The sequence below is a fragment of the Octopus sinensis genome, linkage group LG9 (genome assembly GCF_006345805.1).
Source record: "Octopus sinensis linkage group LG9, ASM634580v1, whole genome shotgun sequence".
NCBI lineage: Eukaryota > Metazoa > Mollusca > Cephalopoda > Octopoda > Octopodidae > Octopus > Octopus sinensis.
The window spans coordinates 81,339,066-81,351,565 of NC_043005.1; the positions used below are offsets into that span (position 1 = coordinate 81,339,066).

Consider the following 12,500-nt stretch of genomic DNA (forward strand, 5'->3'; position numbering starts at 1 on the left):
TAATATATAGTATGCGTAACTACATACATACATAATATATATATATATATATATATATATATATATATATATATATACGTATATGTGTATGCGTGTAGATATATCCACACATATACGCATATGTGGAGATATATATATACACATATATGTTGATCTCTTAATATAGGTATATATATATGTATATACATATATGTATATGTGTGTGAATATATATACACACACATATATATATCCATATATGTATGTATATATATATATATGATTACATATATATGTATATAACGGTACATTGGATGTGGGTGAAGGTATGTTTTTCTGTATATGTGCATGAATGTGTGGCGTTCACACTTCCATGCTATAATATTTTGTTTTATTACATTCCTGTCCGATTTGGGTTTTGTTTTGTTGTACTGTTTTATGGCCATCGTATAATTTCAGCAAAAGAAAACCTGAAGTAACAATGGAGACTTTTAACCATTTCAAAACATTGAGCCTATCATATTTTTCATGGTGTTTGTGACCAGAAATTTAAGTGTTTTTTTTTTTACCAAATTACAATCATTGATATTTCAGTGAGTAATTCCATATAATAACTTCGTTGGTATACAACAAAAAAATATGTATGATATTGTAACATGCATATTGGGCTTAGTATGCAGTTACTATCATCCTGAATCTCGTTCTATTTAGTGATTCCAAAAAAAGCCAGTCCTGACGTCTCAAATTGAAAAACCTTTGTACTTGCATACATTTAGATCAAAAATTTTAAAAAGTTGCTTCTTATACACGAAAGATTAAAAAAAAGCACGTAGTATTTATTGTCATCTGAGGGCATATGGACAGTTTCATTTATAATAATATGGCAAAGTTTAAATTTTAATATAATATAGTTCTTTTTTTCATGAATTTAAGACTTCATGTCTTCAAAGCGAGTTATATTTGTATTTTGATTGTTCTTACAATTTAAAGAAATATCATTTGTTTACAGATGTTGATAACTTCGTATAGGTTGGTAACTGAAGTTAATAGTTAAAGAATGCATTACAATTAAATGAATAAATAATGGATTATAATAAATAATTATGTAGTATATTTTATTACATTTCAATGAAAAAATAACTATTAGTTGCAATTTTTATGTTATATAATTATATAAACATATACAATTCAAATACTGGAAGCAAGCAAACGCATAAGAACGAAAATAACAACGTAGTTACATTCTAGAGCTATGACTTTTTAACACAAAAGTTTTGTTGATAATATATGCACGTGCATATCCACACTGATACACACGCACATATACATATATGGTTAATATACAGATAAACATTAATGCATATGTGCTTAATTAATGTGTGTGTATATATATGTGAGTGTGTATGTGGGTGTGTGTGTCTGTGTGTACGTACTTATATCCGTTTATTAAAACGTCCAAATAAAACATATGATCGTTCTTTTAAATACGTTAATATGCTACATTAACACTTTAGATGGAAATATATATAAACTGTGTGGCTCAGCTGAAATATAGAATAATAATAATAATAATAATAATAATAATATGAATTAGAATTAGAAAGCATAATAATAATAACAATAATTGAAAGCCCATATTGATTCATTTTACGTAATTGCATTTCAAATTGTCAAATACCAAATGTAATATTTCTAACGAACATTTAAAACCCATTTTCTTCTTTGTATTTTATTTTTCCTCTCTCACCTCTTTTTTTTCTCTTTCTTTTAGCATATTTCTCGCTGACTTCAAACTATATTATTTTCTTTCGAGTTTCACCAACTTTTGCTCTTTCGTTATTCTCGTCGCTATTTTCCATCAAATATTAAATGGAAATTAAATAATATTCAGTTTTATCAACATAGGCGATTTGATTTCTTGGGGCAGTGGCATATATTTGATATGATGAGATTTACCTAAATATTAATGGCATTTATTCAATCGCACCCGAAACATCTAAGACAGATTCCGAAACCAAGCAATATTTTGAACTCTTGTACAAAAAAGGAATAAGCTTGGGATACAGTTATATGCTCTTTCATCCGTGCAACACATTACCAAGAAAGGAAAGAAAATATGACCAAAGAGGTGCACGTAACATTGTTCTTCTTTACGCCTTCACTTCCACAATGCTTATTTTTTATATTTATTTTTTTTATATATATAGCTCAAATTGTTAAACGTGATATAAACTGAATTATTATTTCTATAACAATAAAATCATTAGAAAGCATAGTTAAAGCTATATAAACATTACATTGAAGCAAGTTACTATTATATATAATATTCATTGTAGTGCTATGTTCGTGTTTTTTATTCTTTTGATTTGCAATACGTTTTCTTTTATATCAAATGTTTCGAATGCTTGTCCGTCATCTTATATATACGTATATATATATATATATATATATATATATATATATATATACGTATATCTCAGAGTGTATATGTTTCTGTTTTGTATATATGTATATACATATATATATACATATATATATATATGCATATATGAATATATATATGTATATATGTATGTGTATATATATGTACATAAATGCATATATATATATATATACATATATAGATATATATACGTATATATATATATATGTGTGTATATATATATATATATATACACACACACACATATATATATATATATATGCGTATATACAAATTTAACAACTAAATTGCGATTAGCATGGTACAAAACACAAAATGTAAACATAAAATACATCAAATCAAGTCTTTGCATTCTGTTAGTAGTGTTTCTTAAAAATTAACATTTATAAAATGAATTTGATTACTATTCTGTTTATTGGGGAAATAATGGGGATAGAATAGTTTTAACACAACTCATTTCGATGCCGTGTCTCCTCTCACTGCCTCTGCCTCTCGTCTTGCTGGTGTCAATAACTGTCTTAAATACATACATATGTTCATATATATATATATATATATTATATATATATATGTATATATATACAAACATAAGCATATTTATGTATACTTACACAGATACATATTTTTATGTACGTGTGTATATATATATATATATGCGTATATATATGTATGTATGTATATATGCTTAGACGCATACATATTGTATGATTTATCGTTAAAAGAATTGAATTTGAGACGAAATTGTAAGCTTGCACATTATATGAGAACAAATCTTGCGTTGATTTGTCGTTGGTGTTCTTGTTTATTTCTTTTTTTCTGTCTTCAGGTACTGGCCATATTTTTCTGAAGTTTATTGATAACAGTATTAGTTTCTGATGTCGGATATATATATGTATATATATGCATATGCCTGTTCCTTTATACAGGTGACATATCTTGTAGAACTCCAGCTGCTTGATCTCTGGAGTCTGAGGCTCTTGGTCATTTTTCATGGCTGGGTGTCCCTATCAATACTTGTTGTTGATGTTCATTAAGAGTCCTTCCTGTTAAAATAATACAAAAACAGATAAATCTATCATGAATACAGTTAAATATATAACATATAAACAAAATTAATTTACACAACAAAAAAGAGAGGAATAAAAAGACAAACCAATAATATAAGAAACATGGAATATTATAAAGTAAACAAGGAATAAACTATGGAGAATTACTCAAATGATTTCTTCGTTAATTATTGAATGAAAGCATGGAGTCTTGGTGGCGCTTACAACACACCAAATTACAGATATCTCAAAGTAAATATATGATAACATTGTATGGATACTAATAAAATATTAACCATATGGAATGAAGATTAACTAATTGTTATTGACACTTTAACTCTTAATATACGCAAAAGATATTAATATACATTTCCATCAGATTTAGATATAAAGTGTAAGTTATATTCGATATCATTGTGCAGTTTACTATATATGAATATATATAATATATATGTATATACATACATAAATATATATATAGGTATATATATTTATGTATATAATGTATGTATGTGTGTATGTTTATATATATATAAAGTTCAGCAACATTTAGATTCAAATGAATATGGTACTTAAGTCAGGTGCACCAGAATTTTGTATGGTGTTATCCATATAAATCCATGGTGTGATTATAATCAAAATAAGCAACAAGAATATATTCGGTAATTCGGTACGATCGTTTCACGCTACATCATTTTATTAAATATTGTAAGTATTACAACAATTTAAAAATGTTGAGCAATCACCAGGCATTCATAGAGGTTTTCCATTAATGCATAATTTTCATATTAGTTGATACCATTATAGAGAAGGTAGATATATAGACAAAGATGTCGATTTGAATTTTCAGAACATTAAGTAGAGTTTATCTTATGTCTGAAGAATATTCTTTTATATATATATATATATATATATATATATCTTACAGCATGGCACGGTAAAAATAGTTCAGTGAGTTAAAGCGAGGCACAATTTATGGTGTAACAGCTCTTTCATGTTTCAAAAAATAAAACAAATTAGATTTAATGCTTCTTTTAGATGTCTGAATTTGCTTTCCTAATCTATTACTCTATAATTTGTATAGCATGAACAATCGCCAGAAACGAAATGAGTAAACAAAATGACTTCTTTGTTATAATCGATGGAAGCAGTATAAGCACAACATAGGAATCTATATACCATAGCAAAAGCAAATACATGACCAAAATGCCTGGTAGCTGCGGTGTTCAACTAGTACACCGCTCTTCAACCATTTCCTGTTCATGGATCCCCTTTCATTTTTATATTACCCAAATAAACTTCCATATTTATTCGGTGTTGAAAAAAATGCATTAAAAATAGAGAAGTTTCCCCTTCGGTCATGAATGACAGTGGAAATGCACCCAAAAAGTTCCACCTCCTAGGCACAAGTCCAGGCAAGGTTGCTCATAGAAGACCAGCAGTTGCGCATGTATACCAGCCACCCAACCTCTCCACGCAAAGTGGGAGGCAACTACCGATACAGCTTGGCACCAGTCACTTCTCAATTCATTTCTACAGCTGAATGAACTGGAGCAACGTGAAATAAAGTGTCTTGCTCACGAAAATATAAACATCATGTCCAGGAATCGAACTCACAACCTCATCATTGTGAGCTCGACGTCCTAGCCACTGCGCCACGCGCCTTCGCATTATATTTTTATAACTAATATAATTAGGAATTTTATAAAGAAAACTTTTGAAATATTTTGTGCATCATAGAAGCATAACGAATTTCTTGCCCATCCGTTTGAATAACAAATTCTTACAGGGACCACCAAGGGCCATATGGACCCTAGTTGAGTAACACTGATCTAGAGGAAGCATTTCGTACGGATGTGTAACAATTAAAATATTGAAGCATATCAGTATCAGCCGAACTGTTTCTCATGTCCGTAGTAAAATTTCTAAACATATATTGCTGCTTTGTGAGCGTCACGTGCTCAACACTTAAACACTTTTCGACTGCTTCTGATACATTTCTGAAACCATGCGTGCATACAAGAGACTTGCTCGAAACGATAGCGCTGTCTAGCAGACTTTCAATAATATATTCGATTTAAACATGTTATATAGAATGTTAAGAATGATAGTTATTAAGAATTTTTAAAAAGTCAAATGTTACAAGCATTAATTACATAGTATGAAATATATTATTAATGTAATTACTACTACTACTGCTACTACTACAGAGATGATGCATTTGAGTTATTCCTTCCTCAGATACTAGATTTTATCTACATTGACTTTGAGGTCAGATGCCTTCAGTAATTTTAAGGAAATTGTGAAAACGTGGCAGCATTTCCTTGTAAGGCCACCATGATTTTTTTTTTTGCAAATTCTTGGCTTTAGATATTAAAACATCCGTTAACCTGATGTTGAATATTGAAAGACTCACTCCCATTTACATTAGTTTGTATTCATTACGTTAAGATTATCCTTTTCTACTCTAGGCACAGGGACCGAAATTTGGGGGGAGGTGGACAGTCGACTAGGTCGACCCCAGTACGCTACCGGTACTTAATTTATCGACCCCAAAATAATGAAAGGCAAAGTCATCCTCGGCGGAAGCAAAACAATTACTGGTCCTTTCTATTATAGGCACAAGGCCTGAAATTTAGAGGGAAGGGGCCAGTCGGTTACATCGACACCACCAGTACACAACTGGTACTTATACTATCGACCCTGAAACGATGAAAGGCAAGGACGATCTCAACAGAATTTGAACTCAGAACGTAGAAGCAGACGAAATACTGCTAAGAATTTCGACCGGTGCGCTAAATATTTTTCTGCTAGCTCGCTGCCTTATTACGTTATATATATATATAAAACAGATATAACAGCTAGAGCTCCACGGGTCTCCGGCGGGATGTGCGGCCGATCCCTGCTGTACTCTTTCGCCACAACTTTCTCTCTTTCTTCTGTTTGCCTGCTCGCTTAGCCAGCGGGGTGGCGCCATTTAAAGGCTAAAACAATGCGAAGCGCACTGTGACCAATGATGTGTAGCAACATCTGATAGCCTGTTCGGTCACGGTGATATATAATATATATATATATACGTGTGTGTGTGTGTGTGTGTATAATATGAAAGGTTTACTTTACTTCAGATCTAAATGGTGGGTTAATGCAATGGCAATTCCAACGTTAGGTTCCAAGATCGCAACTACAGTTAAATCTAGGGATCCGTGTTACGGTTCCCTTATAATATGTATATATGATATTACAGGAAAAAACAAAAGCAAGGCTTTAAACGAGTATCTCAAGTCATTCAGAATAAATTTAATATGGGTAGGTGAATTTCAAGTCTTACAGCCGTTTCTAGGATAACCTAGATAACATATACATACATACACATATATAAATGTATATATATACATATTCTTTTACTTGTTTCAGTCATTTGACTGCGGCCATGTTGGAGCACCGCCTTTAATCGAGCAACTCGACCCCGGGACTTATTCTTTTGTAAGCCCAGTACTTATTCTATCGGTCTCTTTTGCCGAACCACTAAGTAACGGGGACATAAACACACCAGCATCGGTTGTCAAGCAATGCTAGGGGACAAACACAGACACACAAACACACACACGCATATATATACATATATACGATGGGCTTCTTTCAGTTTCCGTCTACCAAATCCACTCACAAGGCCCGAGGCTATAGTAGAAGACACTTGCCCAAGGTGCCACGCAGTGGGACTGAACCCGGAACCATGTGGTTGGTAGACAAGCTACTTACCACACAGCCACTTCTGCGCGTCCATATATATATATATACAAACACACACAGACACACGCACACACATACACACACACATATAAATAAATATATATATTTATATATGTCGGAGCCTCGTTGACCTTAGGCGTTTTCGCTCAATAAACACTACGCGAGTCTGCTGCCCTAACCACTGGGCCATTGCGCCTTCGCACACACACACACACACATGCATATATATATGTATATATATATGTATATATATATAAACGTGAAGACTGAGAGAGATACATAGATATAGGTGTTTATTGGCAATTTTCTTTCGACCTATTTTTAAAACCGATAAATATATTCCCAAGTTTGTGCTGATTGCACAAAGCACTCCGTTACATATACTCACGCTTACATATATTATCGACCGCACATTCTCATTGTGGATGTTGTTCGCCGCTTCGCTGCGGTGTAGGCAATTTTAAATGCCGGTACAAACACAAAAATTATACGCAAATATATATATATATATACACACGCACACATACATACATAAGTACATACATACATACATACATACACACACACACACACACACACACACACCACACACACACACACACACACACATATATATATATATATATATATATATATATATATATGACATGCTTTTTTCAGTTTCCTTCGCTCACATCCACTCACAAGTTTTTGATGGACTCACAGCTAAAGTAGAGATCTTGCCAAAGGTGCACATTTTTTTTGTATTTTATCCCCAAAATATTATATTAATATATCTAATAGTTTATCCGCATAATTACTTCTATTTGTATGTATGTATGAATGCGTGTATGTATGCATACGTATATATGATTGTGGTTGTTTTATTGAGCAGATATGCCATAAACCTTTGGTCACAATTTCAATAAATATATACCTAAAATAGATAATGAAATATTTATAGTTCAGTATTAAATTAAACTTTACAATCCAAATATTAGCAGCAGAGACATTTTAGTTCATTGTTTTTTTAAATCATGATGTTGCTCGCTAGTCAAATAATTTTTTAGTCGCGCTCTATTTGCTACTTCTATGGGCTGTCTTCTCTATAAATATAGTTTACACGAAGTATTTTCTTATAATTTCCATATAATTATATTTACGTGTATTCCTGAATGTAAATTTTCGGAATAAACGTAAATTTACCATTATTTTCCTTTATACATTTTTCATACATTGCTTTATTCATTTTTCAAGCGTTATAACACTGAACGAACACGATATACAAAACATACTCGCTAAGTTTGTACAATATATATTGTAAACATATCACATCTCCTTTGTGTAATTTCTATCATACTCAATTCTGTTATTTTTTTACGTTCATAATTTTTGACTACAAGTATATTAATTGAAAATATACAATTGTCACATACATTTATTCTTGAAAAATAAAAATTGTATTTAACTTTCTGCCTGTCAATATATTAACATATCTATTGAACTATTTATCCATCTATATATCAGTCTGTCAAATGATCTCATGTTTCTCTACTTATCTATTGATATCTGTTTTAATTCGTCTGTATCATAAAGTAAGAAGAATTAACAGTAATTGCTTGACTAAGAATCTGAGATTGTCTAACATAACAGTATTTCAATAACATCATGAAATATATTCTTGCATTTGCTTTCCTTCTCATAGCTAGTTTCAAAATTCGCTCAGCCACTTTTAGCGCTTAGAAACTAGTTTCTTGTCATACAATATACAGAGTTCTTGTCTGATATTATACAATTAAATAACGATTTGCTATATAGGAACAATTTTCATAGAAAATTCACTGCTTTTATTTCCAGTTAAACTTCTGATTCCAAAAGATAATTTGAACATCGTAGGAATGAGATAAAAAGTCACGTGAAGTAGGTTTGCTTTTCAAGGGGCATTTGAGTGATGCATTACGTTATATATGGAACAATTAACAAATTAGTAATTAATGCTCCAGGTATATATATATATCAATCTTACAATAATATACTTCAGTATCGCCAATTTTCTTTAGAACATTATAAGGGAATAAATCTCTTTTCTTCTCATTCCTTTTGAATTTTAGTCTGTGTGTTTGTCATTTTTCTTGACATAAATGCTAAAGACGAGCAAAATGATAACAAAATTTATATATATTTTAGACAGGTACACGATTGTTATATGTAAGAATTTATGCATTCGGTCTGGATTATAGTGTTACCTACACCGGATCAGGAAAAGATAATTCATTCGAATTAAATTCGTCTCATTAAATTATAACGTGTATTATTAAGTTTTTCTTGTAAAGATGTTAGACTAATGACAACTGTACGATTAGTTCATCCTCGCCACTGTCACTGTGTAGTGTCTAGACACAAATCATATGCGAATCGAGTTACTGAAGATTATCGACAAGTAATTGTGTTCTGTATATACTTATATGTAAGAGATGTGGGAAACAAAGGAAGAGTATAATTTATGAGGTGTAATTAACTTGTAGCTTTCGCCAATGATGCCGATTCCATCCTAAATCAATTACCAAATACCTACTGATACAAGTGAACTGGTTGTATGTTCCAGTAAGTAATATGCTTTGTTTGAAATAGCAGAACATCTGAGAATATTCTCTTATATTGAAAAAAGGTCGCTGACCTCCAGTAACAATAATAAGAATACCGTACGAGCCAACTGTAAAGTATCTGCGAGCTATATTTACTTTAGACGTAGCAACTCTATCTCCCTTATAGCATATTCTTATATCATGCGTCATATCATATTCATATACACTATTTTGGAATATAGTATTAGACAGACAGAAGGGTAAGGGCTGATGGGAGACGGAACACATTTCTTTTTAGAAAAGGTTTTGATTTGGTACATATGGATAAGAAACAATTAAAAAAACAAGGAGCTGAATGTCATTGACAAATTTCCACATTCGGCTTTAGTCCTTTAAATATTGACAGATTCATAAAAATGGAGAATATTTTCAATGCAAGAAACTAAGTGTGGAGAAAGGAGGGCTTTGTACGCAAGAATCCTATATAATATATATATATATATTATACAATAATATATTTCAGCATCAATATTATATTACAGGTAAAAATATATCCATTTATTTTGAAACACTCTGTGTATATCTGATGATATAAAGACATTATTTAGATTCAGTATGGCACCCTCCGGGCGGTCGTTATTGTGAAGTTTGGTTGTAGGGGGTAACTATTTCCTTACAGTGAGAGACACCATTAAAATTTTGAATTTGAAATCAAAGAAGTTTTCAAAAACACAAATAGCTTACACTCACTCATACACACGCTAACACACACATACGCACCTTCACACGCACATATATATATACATGATTAAATTATTTTATCTACAGGGAATTCCTTTAAAATACTAGTTTGTGATAATCATAGACAGTACTATTTTTATCTCCTTCGTAATCTTCAGCATGACTTAATCTGTAAATTTGTTAGTTATATAACGAAAAGAAATAATGCTGTATAGTAAAAGATTAAATAAATTACAATCCCGAGGGAATTCATGAAATGTTTCCAGGGTTTCTCTTTCCCTGGACGCTATAGGTTTCCAAATTAATAGAGACTGAAGGGCGTTCATGGTGTTATTGTATAAAGCAGTGCTACGCAACCTTTTTTCACTTGCGGTACGCTCATGTTCTTTGCAAAATGCGGCGGCACCGCTGAACTAGAGATATAACTAAAAGTGTAGCGGAATATATTATATTTAGGCTACACTACGGCGCACTTAGAATTGTCTCGTGGCATACTAGTGTGCGGTGGCACACTGGTTGCGGAGCACTGGTATATAGAGTAATAATAGTTTCCAAGGATTTTCTACCCAGTGAAAATATTTTAGAGCTATCAGTTATTCTAGCATTAACTATAAACGACTTTACAAACTTTTATCAATATTGGTTTCGTGTAGATATCTTTGTTGGCTGCTTTCTTTTAATTCCTCTTCATAGCCAAACAGACTCACATTCATAAACACACAGCACATTCCAGCCCTCATATTTTAGATTTTGGTATGTGAAAGTTAATAGAAACCAAAAAAGAAATCTCTTTGGTATATAACTGCTATAAATCCTCCTTTCGTTTCCTAATTTAATTGCTGTCAATAAGGTCCTCATGTTTTTCTACTACCAAATGTTGATTTTATCGATAAATATACACGTTGACCCTTGTCAAAGGAAATCAATATTAGTTGACGTTATGACTATATTAAAGGAGATGCTATTCATATTATTAGCGCACACTACATTCCTTGTGGAGTTATTCAAGAGACAAGCATTATACAAATCAATATTTTTAATTATTGTTAGTAAATAATCTATTATATATATTTCCAAAGTTAAAAACGGCAAAAATATATGAAAACCTGAAGGAACAGATAACTATTCTAAAAATATGAATGTAATATTATTGCGTTTATAGATTTCCTTTTCATTAGTGTGTTGTTATCAATTACGTTCTTTTAATAATAATAATAATAATAATAATAATAATCATAATAATAATAATAAATTTGTCCACATTGGGAGGAGTGGATGAGTGGATTAGATCGACCCCAGCGTTCTACTGGTACTTATTTTATCGACCCTGAAAGGATGAAAGACAAAGTGACCTGATTGAATAATAATAATAAGAAGAACAACAATAAGAAGAAGAATATTGCCCCGATGCAATACAAGACTTTGGCTCTCATGGTTTCTGATCTTATCTCATTGGAAATGTTATCATGTGCATGATTTTTCTTGGTATAAAAGATGGGCTACAGCAAATATTCAGCTCAATACCACAAATTTTCTTGTGAGCTGTTTGACTTTAATCGATTGAGCATGTCCCTTAGTGGCTGACAATATTTACATCTCTGATCACGAGCAGAAGTAGTTTTGGGAGCATCATAACCACGTTTGGAAAGGAATTCTTTGGGGTTTGAACAACTCACCTCTGGAATCATGGGTGTTTTTTTCAACATCCTTAAACTTTATTCGGGGACATTTTGAGCGGGATGCGCTACTCGACCTGAAAAAAATTTTTACTGGGCCACACCAGCAATGTCATGCGCTGTTCATCTTGATAGAAGATCACCATGTCGTACACATTTTTTTTGTGATGCATGAGCCTTTTGTACCCATATCAGACGGATAGTCTTGACGGGTATACTAGGATTCGTATAGTTGTACCCCAGTGTCACTTTGATTGCATGCACTGCTCTCTCACTCAATGATAATAATAATAACTACTCT

General features: G+C 31.7%; 1 protein-coding gene across 7 annotated transcripts in view; it reads right to left on the minus strand.

Annotated features, from left to right (window-relative positions):
• Positions 1-3,178: 3,178 nt before the first annotated feature.
• The window catches only part of LOC115215706 (cys-loop ligand-gated ion channel-like), a 538,804-nt gene continuing 529,482 nt past the window's right edge, over positions 3,179-12,500 (minus strand). For all 7 annotated transcript variants that reach the window (XM_036506053.1, XM_036506054.1, XM_036506051.1 and 4 more), the window contains one exon: positions 3,179-3,465. In XM_036506053.1, the coding sequence (XP_036361946.1) occupies positions 3,430-3,465 (36 nt within the window). In that variant the 3' untranslated portion in view covers positions 3,179-3,429. The remainder of the gene's footprint in view (positions 3,466-12,500) is intronic.